The sequence below is a fragment of the Tetrao urogallus genome, assembly GCF_951394365.1.
Source record: "Tetrao urogallus genome assembly, chromosome: 1".
In the NCBI taxonomy this organism is placed as follows: Eukaryota; Metazoa; Chordata; class Aves; order Galliformes; family Phasianidae; genus Tetrao; species Tetrao urogallus.
In genome coordinates this window covers 88685852-88710316 of record NC_136813.1, presented here as the reverse complement: position 1 = coordinate 88710316, position 24465 = coordinate 88685852, and the positions used below count along the sequence as shown (strand labels likewise).

At 39.6% G+C, this 24465-nt stretch overlaps 1 protein-coding gene across 2 annotated transcripts in view; it reads left to right on the top strand.

Annotated features, from left to right (window-relative positions):
• The window catches only part of DOP1B (DOP1 leucine zipper like protein B), a gene marked incomplete at both ends in the record, with an annotated part of 41205 nt that extends 23415 nt beyond the window's left edge, over window positions 1-17790 (top strand). For both annotated transcript variants that reach the window (XM_079539870.1, XM_079539869.1), the window contains 19 exons: window positions 623-2222; window positions 2881-2992; window positions 3585-3773; window positions 4426-4551; window positions 5437-5571; window positions 6232-6287; window positions 7160-7264; window positions 7349-7415; window positions 8698-8839; window positions 9235-9317; window positions 9542-9651; window positions 13440-13586; window positions 14024-14085; window positions 14985-15113; window positions 15218-15354; window positions 15775-15830; window positions 16263-16412; window positions 16859-16988; window positions 17530-17790. In XM_079539870.1, the coding sequence (XP_079395996.1) occupies window positions 623-2222; window positions 2881-2992; window positions 3585-3773; window positions 4426-4551; window positions 5437-5571; window positions 6232-6287; window positions 7160-7264; window positions 7349-7415; window positions 8698-8839; window positions 9235-9317; window positions 9542-9651; window positions 13440-13586; window positions 14024-14085; window positions 14985-15113; window positions 15218-15354; window positions 15775-15830; window positions 16263-16412; window positions 16859-16988; window positions 17530-17790 (3797 nt within the window). The remainder of the gene's footprint in view (window positions 1-622; window positions 2223-2880; window positions 2993-3584; window positions 3774-4425; window positions 4552-5436; window positions 5572-6231; window positions 6288-7159; window positions 7265-7348; window positions 7416-8697; window positions 8840-9234; window positions 9318-9541; window positions 9652-13439; window positions 13587-14023; window positions 14086-14984; window positions 15114-15217; window positions 15355-15774; window positions 15831-16262; window positions 16413-16858; window positions 16989-17529) is intronic.
• Between the last annotated feature and the right edge of the window lie 6675 nt (window positions 17791-24465).

Here is a 24465-nt window from a genome sequence, read left to right as displayed (position 1 = left end):
GTAACAAGGTTTTTCCCTGGAGTAGATCAGGAATACTGTGTAGAAGTATCCAGTTTTTTTTTAAATAAACTTCTGTGTCACCTATCTCCCTCATTCTGTTAGTCTAGCTATCTGTTTGTATAATTATTTTTGTCCTGATTGGCAAATAATTAGATGACAGACACTGGTAGAATCCAAAGCGACCTGTTTAGAAGACACTGTAGAAACACCGAGCTAATATAGTCTTTCCTTGTTTCACAGCATGTAATCAAAGAAAACTTCAGCTCTTTGTTCTCATTTCCTTCCCGATCTCAACAAATATTTTATGCTCAGAAAGCATAAAAAATATTTCCACATCTCAAGCATCATAGCATAAGAAAAACAACACATGCTTTGTGATGTGATCCTCTTGTCTTTTGCTTAGTGTAGTTTAGTACTGCTCTACCACTTAAAAAAAAAAAAATTGCTTCAGAAAACAAAATCTTTTTTTTTATTTTAGCTGTGTTCATTACAGTTAATAGCAGAGGAGAGTAGCTTTTCAAAATCTTTTCTTTTTTCTTACAATAATTTACTCAGTATAGAGAATGTTGTGTGTAATGACCCATTATACATTCTTTTTAATTTTTAAAATTTTTTTTTTCAGAAGATATACATGATTGGCTCTGCAAGAAAAAGGTCTCCTGGAAAGAATCTAGTGTCTCTGAGAGCAATTCTGAGGAAAACCTCCCATTGAGTCAATTTACTGCTGTGGATAGAGAAGCAATTTGGGCAGAAGTGGAAAAAGATCCAGAGAAGCTGGAGTTAAAAACAGAACAGTCTGAAAACGATGCCTCTTGTAACCCTGTAACTTCACATGAGGCAGGTGGTGACCAGGATAATAGTGAACACACAGAATCAGTGGACACCAGCACAGGCCATGACAGTGAAAATACATCCTCTTTTTCTCCTTCTCTGGAGATGCAAGAAATGAGCAGTGAGGATAATGACAGTGCTGCAGCTGATGGCAAAGAGAACACAAACCGAGCATTCCTTCCTGAAAGCTCCAAATCCAGTGTAGCACTAAACCTTGTGCGTGCTGACTCTGAAAGGACTCAAGCGTCAGAATCTCTGTCAAGTGATGAAGAGGTGGACCTGGAGCTCCAGGAAATTACAAACTCTAGGTTGCTCAAGCAGCAGAAGGAAAAACAGGAGATGGCTGAGGCTCTGTTCAAACATATGCTATTATATTTGCAACCCTATGATTCCAAGAGGGTACTGTATGCTTTTTCTGTTCTGGAGGCAGTGCTTAAAACAAACCCTAAAGAATTTGTTGAAGCTGTAGCTAGTACTAGCATGGATACCAGCTCCACTGCACATTTGAATCTTATTTACAATCTCCTAGCTCGTCACCAGGAAGCTCTTGTAGGGCAGAGTTTTTATGGCAAGCTTCAGACTCAGTCCCCAACCATGTGTCCCCATTCTCTCCTAATAGAATTGCTCACTTATCTCTGCCTCAGTTTTCTGCGCTCATATTATCCATGCTACTTGAAGGTTACACACAGAGATGTGCTTGGCAACAGAGATGTCCAGGTAAAAAGTGTGGAAGTCTTGATTAGAATGATGACCCAACTGGCTACCATGGCAAAAGCAGCAGAGAATAAGAATGTAGAATTCATACGGAATTTGCTAGGAAGATGCAAAATTCAGGAGTTTGTTCTTCTTTCCTTGTCTGCATCTATGTACACAAGTCAGAAACGGTATGAACTGCTTATGGTAGGTGGCGTTGATAACATTCCAGAAGAAGATCTTTTTGAAGAGAGCCTAATCAATTTTGGACATGATCAAATATGGAGCGAGCACCCGCTCCAGATTGAGTTGCTGAAGCTCTTGCAAGTATTGATTGTCTTGGAGCATCATCTTGGGCAGACTCCAGAGGAGCAGGAGAATCAGCCAGACCTCTCCAGGGAATGGCAGCAGGCTCTTAATTTCCAGCAGGCTATTGGTGCAATGCAGTATGTCTATCCACACCCAATAACTTCACAGGGTTTATTTGTCTCTGCTGTTGTTAGAGGTTTACAACCAGAGTATGGTTATGGGATGCATCCTACTTGGGTGAGCTTAGTCACGTGTTCCCTGCCTTATTTTGGGAAGTCATTAGGTTGGACTGTGGCACCATTTGTTGTACAGATTTGTAAAAACCTGGATGAGCTTGTCAAACAGTACGAAAATGAAGCTGTGAAGATATCTGTGAAAACATCTGCAAGGTAAGAGTCTGCAGTGTAGTCTTTGTTATGCTGAAACTTTTTTCAAGTGTCCTTCACTACAGATTAGTGCATGGTTACTTACTTAGCATTGTAACTCACAGAGTTTGATCTTTTGATCCTGAAACCCTGCTGCATATACAGACATCTGACCCTCAAGCCTAGATGAGGTGGATGCAGTTCTATTGACGTAGGGCTTACAGCAGTTGGATGAAGAGAGGAAAGGGGACCAGCAGCAAGAATGACCAGCATGTGTGATGCTGCTTACTATCCAAGTACAAAGCAAGGTCTCTGTTCTGATAAGATTCAGGATTTTAGAGAATTAATTGGAGACACAGATCATGCAGAAGTAAGATACTGTGATACTGTTCAAAGCAGACAGTAAGTAAAAAGAGCAGGGAAAAAGAACTGAACACTAAAGATTCACGTTGAGGTGGGGAATAATATCTAAAAGGTCTAGATGGGTAAATGGGTTGTCCAAGCATAGTTTGTGAGTTCTGTGTTCTGATAATTACTGTCTGTCTGGTCATTCCAATATTCTTTTGCAGTGTTCATTTACTGAACAGTAATAGATCTCTGTTGGAATTTTTCATCATGGAGTACCACTTGGACTGTTGAGCTTTTTTTTTGCTTTTTCTTTTTTTTTTTTTCCCTCCAAAAGCTTAACCTCTAAAAGAGAGAATGTTACACCTGATTATCCACTAACCCTTTTGGAAGGTCTGACAACTATTGGTCACTTTTGCCTCCTGGATCACCCTAATCAAACTAAAAAGGTAACTGCTTAATGCCTGCCATTTCCTACCACTTGCTTGACACCTTTGTGTTTGTCTGTCAGAGTATGCATCCCTTTTTCATTCTGAAGTGAATTTAAGTAGCAAAGGCAAGCTTGTAAAAGACAGGGAAGCCTGATAATACATCAACAGAAGTGAACTATGTAAATGTGTAAAGAAAAAGGGACTTGATTTTCTTTTATTTGAAAAAAGGAAAGTTGATTATGATCAACTGTGTGTAATCTTAGTCAGGCATATACTAGTCCTATGTAGTTTGTCTGTAGTTGCTCTGTCATCAACCAAGTCTTCTGTTTTCCTTATGGTTGATAAAATGCTTTCCAATATGTTCCCTAAATTTTTGTTCCTGTGATGTAAGGCAGAAAAGGATATAATTCTAACAATTTCTTAGATGAATGTGCACAAAAACATTCAGCAGCCAATTAAATACTCTTAACAACAGCAGTATAATTCAGAACTAGGAGCGTTTGATTATTTGTGACGTTGTCATTATAAAAAACTCCTAATTACAGCATGAAAGCAGTCACTGTAGTGCACAGGATAATGTATTTTAATCTTCATGTTTTTGCTTTCCTAGTCATCCTGTCTAGCTGAACCTGCAAACTTGAGAAATGCTAGGAATGCCATTTTGGAAGAGTTGCCTCGTATTATTAATACCATGTCCCTTCTTTGGAATGTTATAAAGAGGGAAGACTCTCAAAAACGACCAACCGACTTCTTTGGAACTACTAAAGGCTCTTCCTCAGTCTACTTTAAAGCAACCAAAGTAGGAGTTCTTTTTAAACTACTGTATATCTCATCATTCTTATCATCTCATCTCTCACCAGTGCTTTTTAGATAGAGTTCATAGAAATAGGTTTGCCGTTTCCAGAATGACACTGGACATAAAGAGTTTCTGAAGAAATCTTAAAAGCTATGAACTTTCACAGTACTTTCCTACAAAAATGTCTTTCTCTGTTCCTCCTGCTCATCTGGACTCATTCTTGACCAGCTTAATGTTTATTTTTTTTCTGTGAGCTTCTATTACTAACTGCCACAGAGCCTGAATTGTCTGCAGTTTCCACAGGCAGTAGAGCATGCATCTGAGGAAATAAAAATACTAGGCTTTTTCCTTTTTCTATAGTTATTGATAAACTGTAGTAGTAAAAAAAAAATCAGGAGGAAAAAAAGAATACAGCACTATAAGAAGTTAGTTTTCCTATATCAACATCTGTTTTCTAAAATATCTGCCTCCCTTCTCTAAGAAGGACACAACTAACTTATTAAAACCAGCCTGACTGCCAAATACATACGGAGAGTATTTTCTTATCATGTTGTATTTTTTAACATCTTTGGAAAAGGACAAATATTTTACAGACTGAGAATTAGCCTTTACCTTGCAAAGTTTAGCACACTGGGTTTTTTTCCTCCCTCTACAGACATTAAGAACTAAAATACTGGACTTCCTGAATCCATTGACAGCACAACTTGGAATCCAGTTGATGACAGCAGTTGCAGCAGTATGGAATAGCAAGAAACCTCACAGGAGTCAAAGTAAAATAAAGGTAAAACTGAATAAAGGAACTCTTAGGCTTCTAGTGTAAAGGCAAATGCTACATTTATATGATTAGTTCTGGTCTTGTTTATAGATTGGTTTGGTTTGGTTTTTGTTGTTGTTGTTGTTTTTTGTTTTGTTGTTTTTTCTGTTGTTGTTTACATATGACAAAGATAAATGTAAAATGTTTTTGTTTATATGCAATTCCACAAAGCATCAGGGCTACAATTAAACCTAATTAAGTAATCAGATTAGAAGGACCATGTGGCAAGTTAAATCTGACGGTGGTCTAGATTGTAATCTTAGTGATTACATATTGCCAGTTTTACTTTATCTGTTCTATCTTCAGAGAAAGTTTAGAGATACAGAGTTCTCTGGAACTACGCATGTACTGTGAGCAGAAGACTGACCTTTTCTCATTTCATTTGGACACACTGTTGTAGAGTCATCTAGGTTGAAAAAGACCTTTGAGATCATCAGGTCTAACCATCAACCTAACTTAGTGCTGTCACTGGTCCTGCTGACCACACTTATTTCTGATGCAAGCTAGGACACCATTGGCCTTCTTGGTCAACCTGAGCACACTGCTGGCTCCTGTTCAGCTGAGCATCGGCCAGCACCTCCAGGTCCTTTTCTGCCAGGCAGCTTTCCAGCCCCTCTTCCCCAGGGCTATACCACTGTATCTGATTCGTAGGACAACTGCAGAACCCTGCACATAATCGTTTTCAGGAAGGTTTTGAAAGAAATCTGCATGTGGCAAATGGTTGCGTGGTTGATGTAATTTATCTGATTTAAGCTTTGTATTTACACATAAGTAGTCCCACTGAAAGCTGCTCATCAGCCTGAAGATTTGCTTGGTATCATGATCTGACAGATGTGTTTTTTGTTTGGTCAGATACTTCCGGTGGCTAGTGCATCCCAGCTCATTCTTGTGGACTTAATATGTGCACTTAACACACTGAAAACTGATACTATATTACATCTAGTCAAAGAAGTGGTCAAGAAGCCATCTCAAATCAAGGGTGAAGAGGTAACCAGGAAGATAATTTCATTATCTTAATGTGTTGAGGTAGATGTAGAACAGCATGCATCTTTAGATATTATTAGAAGAAAAGTTACTTTTTTTTTTTAAAGTGCAAAGTTTCCTGAACAAGTTATGCTTTCCAGAATTTGCTTTTCTTTAAACAATCAGTTTAAGTAGATTCTTTAGAAAATTTTGCCAGAAAAGTTACCGTGGGTGTGGTAGCTATGGGTCCTCTGGTACTGAAGATGATTCCAAGTATTATAAAGATACATATAAAGCTATAGATATCCTGCTTAGTGAGATATTTCTACTTCTTTACCCTTATCTGAGCAGTTAGAAGTACTTTTATTCTGCCCCTGCTGTTTTCCTCTTACCAATATTGGCTTCCTTGAAAGCTATCATGTATAGCATTGTAGGAGATCCTACAGCTCTGAAAAACTGTAGGGGATAATCAGAAGTAATGTCACTGATTCTGAACTAGAGTCCTCTGAAGCTCTGAAATCTCTTGCGCTCCTGTATAGGCAGTTCTACCATAGTTGCTCAGTTGTATGAGTACAAGCTGCTTCTTAGAAGTGATGTGTTTTCCATTGAATACAGGTACCCAGCAGCTAGAGCTTTCTATTCTTCCGAGGGTAAATAATGAAATTTTTTGCTTTTATTTTTCAGAAATCCTCTCTTGTAGATATCCCAATGTTGCAGTTCAGTTATGCTTTCATTCAAAGGTAATTCAGTCATTGTGAAAGATGATTTTCTGTTTGAATATTACTCAGAGTACCAGGATATTGTTAACATTATTGTTTTTGCTCAACATTGATCTCCTTGTTGCAAAGTTACAGAACACCTTTAGGTAGGGAATTGTTATTGGCACTTCACTGGTAATAGGCACAAAATAACTGGGCTTAGATTGTTTTCCAATGAAATGTTGCTAATGTCACTTGAGAATCTCATTGCATATGAACAGAGCAATACAGATCAGATATTTCATTAGCAAGACATTTACATAAGGTGTTACAATCTGTCTCCTTATCTGGTATGTGTTTCCAGATGACTGGATAGCAAACTTCTACATTTTCCTTCATTTTGAAAAAGGCACAATACAATTGCTGTGAAAGCAGTCTGTACTGGACACGTAGTGGGTCAGACAGGTGATTGGAAATGTTTCTTGAATCAAAGTGTTTCCTCACATATTGGCTTTTCTCATATGGATGCTTTGGGATGTATCAGACTGCACATGATACTGTATGCAATAAGCTATGGAGATCGAGTGAGCTGGCAGGCAGTGGATTGGTCAGCTAAGCTTTACTCTTTTCCTTTCCCCTGATGAACCATTCCTTTTACTGAGCTGGCATACTGCACATGCTGCTAGCCCTTACTGATGTAGGCACACAGGCTGTGCCACCAGATACTTATTCCATATTGTTGGGTCAGATAGTCCTTCAGATCCTGCTTTTTCCTAATATTGATAGAAGCTTCTAGAACACAAAGTTACACTTTTTTGTTTGTTTGTTGCTTTAGCTCTTAACTTCAGGCTTGTGTGTGTTTGTTATTGTTTGTTTTGGTTGTTTTTTGTTGTTTTTTTTTTTTTTTTTGACAGATTGCCTGTTGCAGCTTTACAGGAGAACTTCCAGTCCTTGTTAGGACTTCTGAAGGAATCTGTGCAGTTGAACTTGGCTCCTCCTGGACACTTTCTGCTTCTCAGGTACTGCATAAGAGAGAAGGTTTATGGATGCAGTGAGTAGAGCTATCCAATTGCTAACTTGGAGCAAATTGATTTTTCCCACAGTACCCTGAATGACTTTGTGACCAGGACACCTACTCTAGAAAACAAAAAAGACCAAAGAGATTTGCAGGTACAGTCTATATATGCATAACTTTTTCTTCTAGTTTGTTTATTTGGCATGTACATCTGAGTAAAAGTGGAGATGACCTAATCTGTACTTTGGATCTAAATTCACCTGTCCTTTTGGAATGGATGAATGCACATTTACACATTGTGACTTAGATTTACTTAAATACAGGAGACTGAAATATGAGACACGTTGCACAGAATGTCCCTAACCAAATTTTGTCAAAAAAAGTACGAAATCACAATAGCAACTATGGACTATTCAAAGCTAGTTTCCTTGGGTAATTGTATCATTTTTCTCAGAGTTGAAATCATAACAAAAATTTGACTGTCATGAGTTCATATCATGTGTGTAAAATATCAAAATCTCAAAGCTGTCTAGAAAATTAGTGGCATAATTGTCCTTGAAGGACATTACTAAATTTTGCAATGTCGATAACTGTCATTTCACCTTTTATGTAAAGAAGGGATGGAGCAGAGCAGTATTCTCTTCCTCTACTGATCATGATTTCACTAGAACAACGTAAGCACTACCCACATAAGTGTAGTTTTGGCTCTAAGCCAACCTAACAGTTCCTGTGAGGTGAGACTCTATTATGGTTATGGGAATTCTGTGTCCCAGCACTTCTGTGTATATCTGCTTCAGAGACTGACTAGCAAAATGACATCTTGCAGTCTCTTCACAAATGATCTCTGTTTTAATTTGGATACTTAAGATTTACTTTCCTTACAGTGTGACCAACTTTTCATTTTGCTTGGAATTAAATGTGCTAAAATATGTATATAGTTTGATACCTACTTTACCCCTAGTAGAAAGACTGATATGGACAGATGAATTTCCATAGAGTAGAACTCAGGCTCAGTAAATGCTTTCCAAATTTGAAATGAAGACACTACCAGGTCTCAACACAGGCACTGCTATGTCATTCCTGAGGGACTGAACAATTCAGATAACTGTCAGAAGACACTGACATGGGATATATAAAGCATGTCAGGACTGATGCTGAGCAGATAGATACTGTATTAGTAATTTCTGTGGAAATTAATTACTAAAATCTCCATGGTAATCTAACTTATAGGTTTCCTTCTTGCTTCCCATCTTCTTGTCTTATTTGAAGTGAGCAGTAGTGTATATTGAGAGCACAGATAAATAAATATATCATAGAAGTATATATGTTTCTAAAAGTGCCTCCTATTGACTTTAATTCCATATGAAAAGGACTTCATTGGATTTCACAAGTGATAGTAAGTTTTATCTAATGCCAGATTGACATCTTATTTTATAGGAAGTGACCCAAAAGATCTTGGAGGCTGTAGGGAATGTTGCTGGTTCTTCTTTGGAACAGACTAGCTGGCTGAGTCGGAACTTAGAAGTGAAAGCTCAGCCTCAGATTTTGCCAGATGAGTTCAACACTGAAGATGTGAATGGTAATGTGGTTTTGTCTGACTTTCCACTGCTTTCTCTCTTCTGCTTAAGTCAATAAAGAGTACAATGTGTTAGTGTGTAGTTTGCTTGAGAAGGAAGTAATACAGATGAAAAGTAAAAATACGCATTGTCTTCCAATAGCAATGCCAGCCTAAGTGGGTTTAGTAAATACTATACATGGTGTGTAATACAGAGGAAAACTTATTTTAGGTGCATTCAATACATGGGACAGAATAACACAAAGCATGAATTATGCTACTGTGGTGAGATGCCCAGAAGCATTTCTATGTAATACCAACATGCAAATAACAGTTCTGTTTGGGAAGAAAATGGATCAACAGCAAAATTTAAATATGTCTTGTCTGAAGTGAAAACTATATGATTTTGCCTCCTGTAGATACTTCAGTGGCACCATCATCAATGGTTTCTGCTTCTGCCCCTTCAATATACAGTGTCCAAGCTCTTTCACTTCTTGCAGAAGTAAGTAGGATCCTGCATTGCAATTGCTGTTCTCATCTATAGTTATTTATTTTTATTATTGAGCAGAGGAATACATCAGGTTTTTCTGGTAGAGTGTGTGGGGGTTTAGATCTTGATGAGGCATCCCACACACATCCACATCCTATCTTGAAACACAGTGTGCTTTTCCCCTTTGTCAGAGACAACTGCTATAGGTTTAATGAGACATTAATTTTATTTTTAAGGTTCTTGCTTCTCTTTTGGACATGGTTTACCGAAGTGATGAGAAAGAAAAAGCTGTGCCATTGATTTCCCGTTTGCTATATTATGTATTTCCTTATCTACGCAACCACAGGTGACTTTTCTCTCTGTATATCTGATTTTTCTGAAGTTTAATTTTGACCACATTACAGAATTTTGCTTTTTTTTCCTTCTCAGGGGTACTTAATAGTTGATAAAGTATCATAAAGTTGATCTTTTACTCAAGAGAATTCTCAATCTCACTAACAAGTGAATGTTTCTGTTACAAGACCTGTAGAATTCCTGTACTCGGAGACTGCTGTTCTGACCATTGCTCTAATGAATTAAAATTCAGGGTAATACTTGATGGCTGTGTTTACATTAGAAATTTGGTTTCAGCAGTAGTTTAGTTTTGAGGTGAATCCCATGATTTGTCTCCATTTATGAAAAGCAGAGTTCTCAAACCAGTTTTGGTGCTTGAATTAAATTCCTTTTGGAGGAAACTAGCAGAAAGTCCTCTGCAGTGTGACCCAATAGGGCTTACTAATTCCTGACTGTACTGCCATGAGGAGATCTAGCATATATGTACCACGCTTACCAGCGGAAGGCTGTTAAACTTGGGACATCCTGAAGCAGTTCTTGCCAGTCAGATAATCCTACTCTTTTATTTGCCATCTACCATGATCCCTCAGATCTTCACTGCAACTACTTCTTTTGCTGCTGTTGTTTCCTCATCCTTTTGTTCTTCTTACACGTAACCATTTCTTACTTTGTCTGCCCAGTTGCTTTTCTTTGTTGGTGAAAACTATTGCTTTTATTGTCATTTATTATCATTGCTTTTTAATTTCTACCAATCTGCCACTGGTGAGTCTTCTCTGTGAAGTGTCTAAACATCTGTTGGTAGTCTGAATGAGGACCAGGACAGCAACTGGAGATAAGGAACAGCCTAGCAGACGTGCACTCACTGTAGAGAGCTAGAGGAAATCTTCAAGTCACAGCTCACTGTCAAGCTCGTGGTCCATTTCAAGTCTGAGGGTCACCATGCAAGTAGCATCCAGAGGCACTAATGTCACACGTGCTGACATGTCATTGCTGCAACAGAGCTCTGAACCCTTGTCACATCCTAACCTTATCCAGCAAAATTCTGTGTCAGGAGGCATTCTGAGCACTGGCTGTGGGCAGAGAACAGCCATAGTGCTGTGTGCATCCCCTGAAAGATGCAGGCCTAGGTCATTTTTCATACTGGATGGTCTGGGGTATGGCCTAGAGCACACTTAGAGCACACGCTGGCAGAAGTCCTCTGTGCTCAAAAGCCTTATCCTTGCCTCCTTGAGAAAAGCTGGAGGTTCAGGGGTGGGAGGCCACAGATAATAGATTACTGTGTTTCTTTCACAGACTCTCAGGCTGGTAGGTTTCCTCTTTTCTTGTCTGCAGTATCTTCTGAGGAGGGAGATGCAACAGATCTAGTTCCCGTGCTGCTGTGGTGCAGTATGTACTCCAGAGAATTATTTCGGAGCGCTCAGAGGCTAGGACTGCACTGCAAAGGGAGGAAAATACCAGAGGCAATAGTGGAAAGGGATCTGCATGATGCTTGCATGATACCAGACTGGCAAAGGCTTGCAAGCAGGAGGCTCTTAAGAGCTGGGAAAATGACAGCCTTGCAGGAATGCCAGTGAACTACGTTCCCTGGCTGCGGCTGCTGCACATCTGACTAGAAGTAGCGGCTTTGCTTGCTGCCAAGTGCTGATCCCCAGCACTCTTTCATGGCTGATGCTTGGTCAAACAACAGAGCCCGTTTATGTGTGCAAGGTTATAGAAGGGTGAGATAGGGCAAGAGACAAGGAGATTTTAAGGCCCTTTCCTGTTCTCTCTGTTCTCGTAGGATGTTGTGCTATTTAGGCAGCGTTAGCCAATATTAGCCAATATTTGTAAATGTATAGACACTGTAGACTTTGTTTGCCCACAGGGAAAGATGCCTGGTACTGTTTGTCCTCCTACCTATTCCCATTCTAGAGAAGTTACATTCCAGTGTAACTTTTTTGTCCCCATAGGAGCAAAAGGAGGGAAATGAAAGCACTGTCTTCGTGGGGAGATTTACTTCCCATGTTCTAGGGTCTCCTAAGTCAGTCCTATTTCATCAGTCTTCATGCTTCCCTTTCCCCTAAACTCTCAGTGCTATTCACAAATCTCTTAAAAATCAAATGAACTTCCTTCTTCTAGCAGCTCTCTGCCAACTGGCAAGAAGCAACATTCTCTTGCTTACTTTTTCTCCAGCAAACACTGGACAGCTGTTACTGCTGTAGCTATTGTCAGGCTTCAGGCTTCCCCTCCTCCTATCAGCTACTCTTTGGCTTCTACATTTTCCAAAGTAGGCCAGTGTATACTGAAGGACAGTGTATACTGTGGGAGAGATCACAGCCACAGTTCAGGGAGGGGAGAGGAGATTGTCTCAAGTGTTGTTTAGGTTGCAGTCAAAACCACTAGGCAGTATGCAGTACAGAGCCAAAAAAAGAGTATGAAGGATCAGGAAGATACAATCAGAATAACCAGGCATGCCTAAAAGGGGTGATGAGTTGAGTGTTACCAGGAAGTGAAGCCAGCAAGCCTGAGAATGCATCAGGGTATGAAGATTTTTCCATGCTCCAGGGAAATGAATCAGAGTGAAGCATAGAAATTTTGGGAAGCTCTTCTCTATTAATTTATTTGTCATTTTCTAATGTATTTACTAAAATGTACTTAACCTATCAACAAGTCATTCAGATTCTTGATGAATGAAATGCATGCCATCCTTGTTGAACCCAGGCATATACTACTGCACAAGTGGATCATGTGCTTTTGCTATTTGCAATACCTGAAGAAAATCCTGTATATAGCCACTGCGAAAACTGTTCCTGGAAATTACAGCATCATGCTGTCATGCTGAGCTTGCTATAACCCAAGCACTCACTCCATCTCTGCTCCACTGCTGTTAGGATGTCCTTGTGAACTAATGCAGGGGGTAATGACAACTTCTGCAAGGGCAAGGGAGGTGATTGTCTCTCTCTACTCTCTTTCCTCATGGGGCCCCAGCTGGAATGCTGCGTACAAGTCTGGGGTCCCTAACACCAGAAAGATGTGGAGGTTTTGGAGAGGGTCCAGAGGAGGGCCATGAAGATAATCCAAGGGCTGGAGCACCTCTCCTATGAAGATAAACTGAAGGAACTGGGCTTGTTCAGCCTGGAAAAGAGAAGGCTGTGGGGAGACTTCATTGTGGCCTTCCAGTATATAAAGGGATTTTATAAACATGAGGGAAATAAATTTTTTTATGATGGTAGATAGTGATAGGATAGTGATGGTTTTAAATTAAAGGAAGGGAAATTCAATTTAAACGTTGGGGAAGTTTTTACTGAGAGAGTGGTGAGATGCTGGAACAGTTCCCCACAGAGGTTGAGGATGCCCTATCCATGGAGGTGTCAGAACAGCTGCCATACCCAGGATTTCCAGGAAGCTGTTTGACAGGCATCGGTTCATCAGGGGTCTCTTCTCCTTGCTCCAATCACGTTAGGCTTGAGCTTAGCACTCCTTCCCTACTGTACCTTGCAGAACCTGTTGACTAGTTTGTGAACTTTCTTTTGGGGAAGATTTGAACCACGCATGTAGTTGAGGTGGGCAGTGCCATGATATGTCTAATCAGAAAATACCACCCCATACAAGGTACTCTGAAAATGTGAGGAATTTCTGCAGAAAATGCTTTGATCAACTGATCTGTGACTGCTCTGAATTAATGAGCTAATGTAAACACAGCCTATTCTGTTCCTGAGATAATTTGGTTAGAAGTTCTGCAGAAAACAGTTAATTTTCCAGATACACAAATGTAACTTTTTAAAAGATTGATATTTATCATTACTTTTCCTCTTCCCCCAGTACCTACAACATTCCTAGTTTCCGTGCTGGTTCTCAGTTGCTCAGCTCATTGAGTGGGTACGCCTATACCAAGCGAGCATGGAAAAAAGAAGTTCTTGAGTTGTATATGGATCCGGCTTTTTTCCAGATGGACACTTCATGCACTCAGTAAGATGTGAGATGGTAGCACTCCAAGAGTTTATTTGATGATTTGCAAAGAAAGACTTGGAGACTAATATTGAATGTTCTCTATAGCACTTGCTCGCAGAATGTAGTAACATTAAAAAACAGATCTCAACAAACTCAACTCAATTATAGACATTTAAGTTATCTTTATGGCGCAGAAGAATAAACTTCTCTCTTGCTAACAACTGCCATTAGTGTTTGGAAATGGCATATAATGGAGTTGAAGGACATAGAATTCAGTATGTGTAAACTGGATAAGGTTCTGCATAGTGAATTTGTGTTGGAAACTGTTGTTTAGTATGAATTGTTTGTCCAATATCTTTTTATGTGAGTTTACACCAAGGCTTTCTCTGGTTATCTGTCATGTCCTTTATATTGTTGATCTTTTACTTACCCAGTTCCTTCTGTGTCTTATCCAGTTGGAGATCCATTATCGATCACCTTCTAACACATGAGAAAACTATGTTTAAAGACTTGATGAGTAAGTATTAGCTACTGATAACTTATTTCTGCATTAATTTTAAATTAATTATATTTAAATTTGGTTTTGAGCTGTTTGGTGTCTAATGTGTCAATAAAATGCAGGCAACGCTGCATCTGCGGAATTGATTGTGTGACCAACTTCATTCTCCACTAAAAACTGTTCTCAGTTCAGACTGTATTTTGGTAATGTTAACATTTTAAAAATATTTACTCCAGAAATGTTAGCGTTGGACTGCTGCAAGCACATTTGGCCATTATTTTAAGTTGCTGAAAAGTCACTGTAGCACTGTTGCCTGTGAGAAAGCAAGGAGACTCCAGTTAACTTTGCATGCATCTGTATGCTTGCACAGAGCTGTGGGAATATGGTGCACCAATACAGCAAGTCTTTGAGCAACATACTTTGATCTCTAATTCAGGCTTGAGGACAATATGGAACAAAAGTAATTGGAGAAGAGATGGGATAGGACCCTAACATTTGCCTGGAGCTTTGAAAGATAAAGCAGCTTTTGTCTCTTGTTGAAATCTTTTAAAAGAATAGTTGAAGGCTTACAATGCAAATGTTAATGCATTTTTTTTAACATTGTATGTTTTTAAATTTACCATTTTAGTTTTGTCTCGGTAAGAATTAAATGTCTTGAAATCCCCCGGCACCGTTTTTAAGAGTCTGAAACAAGGAGACTTGTGCATGTTAGAGGCAGGGCTTTAAAATTCTGGACAGCTGCAGAATATGTTTTATATAATTCTCCTGCTAGTTTGAGTAGATCAGGATCAACACCAACATGTTACTCCAATCTGTAGGTATAAAGGTAGTAGTTATTTCTAAAAGATCTCAGGATACAGAAATTATTTTTATCTCAAGTCACTAGTCAGAAAATAAGTAATTCTTATGTGTTACAGATATGCAGAGCAGCGCCTTAAAGCTCTACCCAAGTTTTGAACAAAAAGCAATGTTGTTAAAGCGGCAAGCTTTCGCTGTGTTCAGTGGAGAAATTGATCAGTATCATCTCTATCTTCCCTTAATACAAGGTCAGATTTGTGGTCTTTTCCATTCAGCTCTGATACATATGTAAACATTAAAATTAAAAAAAAAAAGGAAGTACAACATTCCTTTCTTATATAATTTATTTCAGAACGACTGACTGAGAACCTCCGTGTTGGACAGACTTCTTTAGTTGCCGCACAGATGTTCCTCCTCTTCAGAGTTCTATTGTTAAGGATTTCTCCTCAGCATCTAACCTCCTTGTGGCCAATTATGGTAACTGAATTGGTAAGGAATGAGTGATAACTTAAAATTAGTTTCTCGCATTCTTTGCATTTCACCTCCTCACAGATCAACCCCTGGATGGAAGGAAATGTTTTCATAGGTCTGCGTTAGTTTGATAATTTGGAAAAAAGAAGCAACACTGTTATTAGGAGATACTTTTCTGATCAATGTTGCTGTTGTGAAAGAAATTGCATTATCAACAATTTCTTAACTTGTTTAAGAGTTTGGTGGCTCTGTACGTGGCAAGGGGGTTGGAGATTAATGATCTTTGAGGCCCCTTTCAACCTGGGCCACTATGTGATTCTGTGAGTAAACTAAGAGTCTGTGGTTCCTTATAGTATTTACACTAGTATGTGAAGTGTATCTTTTTATAATTGAGTTGTTCAAATGATTCAGCATTTCCATAAATTTATTTATTTCAAGATTCAGACGTTTCTACAACTGGAAGAAGAATTAACTGAGGAAGATGAACCATCAAAGTAAGAATTAACATTTAACTGATGAAAGCTTGTAAAACCTGCGAAAGCTGTTAGCAACTGTGCTTGTTCTGTATCTGCCTCTTTTTTTTTTTTTCACTTGTGTATTTCTGACACAGGTAAATCAGTATTTTTTTTTAAGCAGCAGAAATTATAGTTAGAAAAAACTGGTACGTAACAGTTGCATACAAGGATGCGAAAATCAGTGTTTGAATATTGAATATTTTAACATTGACTTTTTTCTGAATACTTTAGATATCTTTCCACATACAGCCTTTTATATAAATCTCAGTGTTAATACGGAATAAAAATAAGACTTTTGTGCACAGGTGCAAGTGCACATTTGTGTAAATGTGTACATCTCCCTTTTGCTGAATGGAAAACACTTGGTGGATTTATGTTTAATCGTGTGCTTCTCAATTTTTACTACCACAGAAGCAACAGCAAGTTAAGCAAACAGAAAGTCTCAGGTGATGGCAGTGGATCCGACATCCAGCAGAATGAGCTGTCTTTGTACTTATCTGCTTGCAAGTTTTTAGACACAGCGCTTTCATTTCCACCTGATAGGATGCAGCTGTTCCAAATGTAAGTCCTCTAGTTGCTGAACTGTACTTGTCCTTTAATATAATTCCAAATATTAACTTCATTGTTCTTTTCACAAGTGCAGACTTAGATTCTAGAACAAAAGTAATTTGGGAAATTTAGAAAGGCAATTCAGTCTTGTCAATGTAGGAAGATTTCACTTTATTTGAAGGCTATCTCACATGGAAAAATAGGGAGAAGAAAAAGAAGGACGGTTCTTTGTTTTCCCTTTGCCACACTTGGGAGTCTTTTGGAGGCAGTTGCATTTAAGTACTTACATAGTACTGAAGTAGTAACTTCCTAGTTCACTAAGTTTAGCTCTGGTAATAGCACAACTTTGTAATTATGACAGCTCTTTCTGTGAACAAATCAGTGCTTTGCTAACTATGTTTGATCCAAACAGGGAATTTTTTTCCTGTCGTCTTAGCAGTGTAATCCTTTTGTTTTAGGTATAAATGGGCATTTGTCCCAGAGGTGGACACAGAGTCTTCTACTGTGACTTCTCATCTGGTAGAAAATCATCAGGAATGTAGACCACACATAATACGAATAATGGATCTGCTAAAGATGAAATACAGGGTAAAGAAAGTGCTTTACTTATTTTTCTTTTGTAAGCCTTTAACTTTTCTAAATTAGTGGTAAGATTGTAAGTTGGGCAAGAGGTTTTTAGATGTTAAGATTCCATATGGTTTTAAAAACTATCTACCTGCTTTCACAAACGTATCTTGAAGATTCCAGTTTTCTTTTGCATGTGGAGTGTCAGGAAGTTTACCATAAGAGCATTTTAAATTGCCATTAAGGTTTAGTATTAGTACTTACAGAAGAATACATTAGTATTTATCAGGTACCTTTGCATTCTGCAGCTTTCTGATACCTGCTCCTGAAGGCTTGTCCTAATTTCCAGTGTTCTGAAATTGTGGGACTTTCATTTAACAGAAGCTCAAATCTGAATATAGAAATAACTCATTATACCATCCATACAATTCATATTGAGATAGAATTGTAGGCTGTGGACCTCTCAGTATAAAACCAAGTGTATAATACAGGCTTCAAAGGAGCCATATTTAGTAGGATATTGTGTCTTAATGCAGTAAGTAAATCTTGGTTTGCATGTTTACAGGAAAGAAATAACACCGATGAGGGAATTTCCAAAAGGCACAAATTTCCTCTTTTGAACTTCCGCACTATATCTAGCATTACCCAGCTCATGCCCTTCTTCAAGACACTGTGTTGTGCTTTTACAACAAAAGGGAGTGAGGCCCACAATTCACATTCTTCTGCATCTCTTTCTGCGGACTACGTTGGCAGCAATGGCATAAGGATCTTGCAACAGCTTGAAGAGAGTGTTGAATGTGACTTCCTTGAAAACATGGAAAGTTAGGCTGCATATCAGACACTTATGTGGTTAAGCAGCCAAAAAAGAAAGAGAAAACATTACTGCAATTCTTCTTTTTTTTTTTTTCACATTTTAAAACTACGTTTTAGGTTTTCTTCCAGCTCTTATGGGATGTACTTCAATAATTCAAGCTTCCCAGTGGTGATAAAAAGCAGCATTCTTTGTGTTCTGGGGAGGCAGGAAGGAGGATGTACAGCTTGGTGGTAATTTACCACTGTTACTGTATTCTTTTACTTTTCCTTGTGAAGGATTAAAGAGATTTGTAAATAATGGTAGAAGATTTTTAACTTGGTGAAAGTAGCAACTGTACCATTTATCCAGTAATTTCTCAAGTAAGTATTTTACACTACTTTTGGAACTGTGATCTGAAAGTAAATTTGCATGTCAGTGTACAATCAGTTTGCAGAAAAGCCATGTCTTGAAGTTAAAACCCCCCTTCTATTTCTTCTTCCTTTAACTGATCCTAAAGCTTAGCATCTTGTAAACAGGTAATTTAAGTTTCAAACAGATCTCTTTTATAAGCCTTACTACACAAAGAACTGCAGACTTACCATGTTTGTAATTTCAGCTTTGTATTATAAGAGTGCTCTTCAGGATTAGTGATTCCTAAATAAAAGACATGTACATGTGCAAATGACCAACCTATGCAGTAACATTTTATAACTTACACTACCTTGAGGGCTTTTCATTTTAATTAGCTGACTAATCAAAGAATATTCTAATTCAGTTCTTAAATGAAAGAACTTTGTTCTTTCAGTGGCTAAGATCATCTCGCAACTTACGAAATGCAGTTAAATGAAGATAATCCTGTAGAAATATAAATTACTGTAAGCCCCCAGCCTAATTTGAAGGAAAATTCATTTTTTAAGAAACACTTTTTATTCAAATAAATGTATTTGGCTGTTCCTACGTATTATAGGAGGAAGGGATGTCATTCACAGTGCCATGACTACGATAATGTTCAAGGTGCAGCTTCTTCTGGATCTGCACTGCTTCTACCATTCAGGACCTGGAAGAGACAGTGATTAGTTGTGCTACCATCCAGTGAAGCTGCTTGTCTGAAGGACACTTCTGACAGTTAGTGGATAAGTACCACCATAGCCACACGTATACCAAAAAGCTTAGATGAACGTTTTTTCCATGAGGAGGTGGACTCCATTGAGGTTTTGATATTGGGTTTTCTGACTGGATTTGCAATGCTGATTTCTTTGGAAGGGAAAGTTTATCACAGTTTTCATGATGAAAAGCTTTGTCTGCCTCTTTATTTAAACAACGTTGCCTCCACAGACATGGAGATACAAGACAAAGCTGCAGACTGGTACTTGTGTTATTTGAAACATCTCAACCGAGGTAAACGTGCTTGGTGTTGGACTTCCCTCACTATTGGTGTTTTTTTCCTAATTAAAAAAAAATAATAATAAAAGACATGCCAAATGAATGGTTTAATGTTAGCTTGTGAGATCAGGGATTTCTATTTACTCATTTTTTTTCAAAACTCACACAAGAAATATGGAAGGTTATTTGGCAGTGTTTTTTTACCTACAGATGTATGAATCCATCTTTGGATTATAAACTAAAATAATGAAATGCTAAGCAACATGCTTTACAACTGTAATACTGTAATGCTGTATGAAGGTAATGTGATAGACTTGTGCTAAATTCAAAGTTTCTGTGAATTTTGACTGTTAAGGAAAGTGATAGAATGAGATGTGATACTGTGTAGTACTAGGGATGTGAATTATTTGTATTAATATAATTTATTAACAATCTAATGCTGTTGGAATAAGCACAAATGAAAAAAAAATTCCTTTTTAAGCATCACTTGAAAATTGGAACAGGATATTTTTAAATAATTTTGTCAATTGCTTACATAAGCTCAAGGATTTTCTTTTTAATAATATTGCTAGTACTCAGGATGACCTGGTAGTTTGACTTTTAGCTTTCTGGTGAGTGGCTGCATTCCATGCTTAGAGACTACTTTTAAAATCATGAGATGCTATTGAATTGCTGTTAACAACCTAGGACAACTTTCTGCTACTAAACCTTTTGCTTTACATTCTCCTCTAAGGTCTAAACCTATGTCTTCACTTAGTTTACTCGCTAACAAAAGGTGATAAAGCACTAACTTAGATGGTTCCCTTTCCCATTCCCTTTGGAAGGGGATGTCCCATTCTATCTGTCAGGGCTTCAGATGTGCACGAGATCAAACATCACCATCCCACCACCCAGGATGTGGTGGTAAGCATTAAAAATTGAATCTGTGACTGAGCTGCTTAGAACTCTGAAATGATCTTACCTTCTGCAAAAATAGCACTTGCTTCTCTCTTGCCTTCTGTTTGTGCTTTTGCCTTTGCTGTGATTCTGCAGATTGCTGCTTTAAGTGGCCTGCACATCTTTTATCATTATAAAAAGGGTTCTGAATAAAAAAGAATGGGCTCAATTGAATTAGTCTTCATTAGTCTTGGATGGCAGAAACTTGCCACTGAATATGCTTAAAGGTATCGTTAACAGCGTAACTTCATTCCTTTTGTACATGGGACTCACTTTAATTCTTACAGTACTGCATTTAAATCCATGTGAAGGAAGATGGTTGTACTACCAAAGCAGTATAACCTCACTGTAGATACATCTGATAAACTTTTGCTTCAAACTCAGTAGCAAGAGCTGGAGAGAAAATGCCTTTGCTGTGTGATGTAGTTTTTGCTTGTTTTCAAGCTTAGTTTTCTCTTTTTCATACTTCAGCTTTGAGACAGCATAGCAACAGTGCATGATACATAGGGGGAAAAGTATTTAATTATTCACAGAGGTTTCCTTTTCCTGAAGGGAAGAAAAATACAGTTGGTGCAATCAAGATAACTGCCAAAGAACAGCAGAACTTTAAATACGGAGCATTAAATAATGGCTAATTGTATTCAATGCTACATTTGAATGTAATTCTAATAATAATATTAAATGTTATTTTTGAAATACCTCTTCAGCTGCAATTCTCATTTTTAGACTACTGCTGATGGATTGTCTTTTTCTCTGATTCTGTAAAAGCTCTCAAATTCGATCTCAATGCATGAAGGCTTCTGTGCAGAGCTCCAGACCTTATCTGGTTCCCTGCAGCTGTGGCTGTGTGCCTGCCCATACATCCCCATCAGACAAGGCTGCACCATCTCCCCTGTCTTATCTCCCACTCTTCCTGTTGCATGAAGTCTCTTCACCAGAGACTTCTGAAGTTCATACTGATGCTTTTGTATGTTCTGGGCAAAAGCCCTGAAAGTCCTGCCTTTTTCATTTGGGGGGAAGAGAACTCTTCATTCAATTTCGCTTGAAGTTCTAATGCCAGAAAAGTATGGTTTCAGTGACCCTGATGAATAAGCTATTTTCATATTTCACCCTTTCCCCTGAGTCTTTGTGCATCTTTTTAAGGTTATGCAGTGTATCTCACACCTCACAAGCAGGTAATATTTAGTTATATTTTGAAAATGCTTGCAATATGTTGCATGTATTCTGGGAAATATTGTAGCATAGTACAAATAGTATTAATTTAGTAGCATTAAAGTACTCAATGCCTGTTGAGTACCTGCTTAGTCAAATAAAGATCATCAGGTTTGGCAGTAACAGAACATCTCCGTGATTTGCAATTACTGTCCCAAAGCAGCTCCCCAACTTACTTATTCAATGCTGGTTGTCTCCTGGCACTCAGCAGCAGAGCTTCAGGAGGAGCCCTTGGCAGAGGTGAGTGCCCAGCAGATTAGGCCTTCTGATTTCATCTCTGCCAACAGAGCAAAGGGATGGTATGAGCAGGCAGATGGAAAGAAAGAGTTGATCAAAACTTGATGGTACTTTCAGGCAGGGGCTGATGTATGTTTTCCATAACTTCTTGAGCAGAGGCTTGTAAGGTTTTGATCAGCATGAATTACTATACCTCAGGCTTTTAGTTCGAACTTTTTATTTTACAATACCTGTATCTTTGGTTGTTGGGTTGCTTTTTTCTCTTTGACCTCCACCAAAATAAGAGCTGCTTTCTCGTAGGAGAAAATTGAGATGACAGGATTGAAAAATTGGAAGAATAAAGAAAGGAGATAGAGAGGAACATGTAGTGTAGTTATGATAGACAACGGGGAGCTTCCCAGCTATAAATACATATATAAAAATAATCAAACCCCACAACTGTCTCAGGTCTTTCACAAAGAAAATAGTCTGGACTCAAGGTAAGTAACTGTCCACTGCTCAAAATACCTGCAGATAGTTGAAACGCAATAACTTTAATGAAACAGCTGACAGATTTTGTTCTGTGAGTAAACAGGATGTGAAATATGAATTTTGTGAAATATGCACCTTGCTGTAGATGTTACTTAGCCAACTTGGGAGAACACAGTACTAAGTCTTCAGTGAGGGAGACTCTAGTTACTCCTGCAGTCTCTTTTCTTAGTGGTGTGATTTATATGGGGAAAACTGCCAACTCATTAATAATGGCACTGGAATTTGACCTCAGTGCTGTCTTTGAAAAACACATAAGAAATCCACTGGAAAAAGGGAAAGGGAATTGTGCAATCTTTATTGTGCAAGTGTATCTGACATAGCAGCTGCAGTTAGCAAAAAGAGTCAAAGCCCTTTGATTAAACTTTAAGCTCTTACCTTGCGTTCTGGGGTTCGCACCTGAGCAAACAGTTGCAAATCTGAGTTGATTTGTTTTGGTTTTTTTATTCCTACAAATGATGTTACCAAATACTCAGAATTACAATTTCACTTGGATCACAACAGAAGCAATCCACTACTACAGCTGAAAGACAAAACAGAGAAGCAACGTCAGCCCCTGCTGTTAGGAACTCTGCCCACATAGAGTAGTTACACATTTATGTAGCTTCTGGTTATGCATCTCTGAACTGTCAGATAAGTAGGAGTACAGTAAATAGCAAAAGAGAACAATAACATTTGGATTACTTCATGTAAGGAGGAATCTGCACAGACAGGTAAGAAAGCTTGAGATGACAGTACATCTTCTTACAAACAATTCATTCCTGTATTACTCAAAGGCTCCCCAGGTCATGCTGTTGTGCATTTCTTAGTTGGGAAGATTGATGAAGGTAATGCTTCGTGAGCCCTTCTGCAGTGTGCACATTTCCTTTCTCATTCAGGGACAAACTGACACTGAAAATGAAAGGGCCAGAAACAGATCTCTTTGCTTCCATTTCATAAAATCACAGAATGGAAGGAAGCTCAAAGCCCATCCATCCCAACCCCTGCCGTGGGCAGGGCTGCCCCCCACCAGCTCAGCTGCCCAGGGCCCCATCCAACCTGGCCTTGTGCACCTCCAGGGCTGGGGCACCACAGCTTCTCTGGTCAGCTGTGCCAGCGCCTCACCGTCCTTTTGAGTAATTTTTTTTTTTCCCCCTGCTATCTAAATCTCCAGTCTTTTAGTTTTAAACCATTCTCCCTTGACCTCTCAACTACCAGACCATGAAGAAGTTAATTTCCCTCCTGCTTATAAGCTTCTTTTAAGTACTTTTTTAAAAAAAAAAAAAAAAAAAAAAGCCTGTAATGAGGTCTCCCTGGAGCCTTCTCCAGGTTGACCAAGCCTAGCTCCCTCATCTTGTCTTCACAGGAGAGGTGCTCCAGCCCTCTGAGCATCCTCCTGCCCTCCTCTGGAACTGCTCCACCAGTTCCACTTTTTTTTATGCTGGGCCCCAGACCTGAACGCAGTACTCCAAATGGGGCCTCATGAGGGCAGAGCAGAGGGGAACGATCCCCACCCTCTTCCCATTGCCCACTCTTCTTGTGATGTAGCCCAGGATACTGTTGGCTCTCGGGGCTGTGTGCACACTGCTGCCTCATGTCTAGCTTTTCATCCGTCAGGACACCCGAGTCTTTCTCCGCAGGGCTGCTCTCAGTGCATTCTCCTCCCAGTCTGTGTTCATAGCTGGGATTGCCCCAAATGCAACGCCTTGCACTTGGCCTGGTTGAACCTCATTATGTTCCCGAGGGATTACTTTTCAAGCCTGCCCTCTGGACGGTGTCCGTTCTCCTGTACAAGCTGCACCACTCAGTTTGGCGTCGTCTGCAAACTCGCTGAGGGTGCACTCGATCCCACTATCCAGCTCACCGATAAAGATGCTGAAGAGCACTCTCCCGGGACGGACCCCTAAGGGACACGACCTGTGACCGACCCCACCTGCACGCAGACCTATTCACCGCAACCCCGCGGCTGCGACCATCCGCCAAACTAATTCTCCACCCACCGATCCGCGGGGCCGCCCGGGACAAGAGCCCGCTCGAGCCCCACCCCCAGGCGTGGCCGTAGAGCCCGCGCATTTTTACCTAAAAAAGAGAGGGAAGGCAAAACACAACAAACCCGCCCCCTCCGCGGCACGCCAGCCTCGCCCCACCCGCTCTCCGAGCCGTTGGACGGCCGCAGGCAACTGCCCCGCCTCCCCGCTGGCTGCCGACCTGCGGCAGCGCGTCGCCCTCTCCCCCGCTCGCCGCCGCGCACTCATCTGTGCGCGCGGAGAGGGCGTGGCCTTACCTCTAAGCCCCGCCCCCTCCCGGAAGAGGTTGAGGCTGGCGGCGGAAGCGCGCCGGGAGGGGGGCGAGGCGGATGTGCGCGCTCTGGGCGCTCCCCGACGCCCCCATTCCCCGCTCCTTCCCGCCCCGGCTATCGCTGCGGCACAAAAG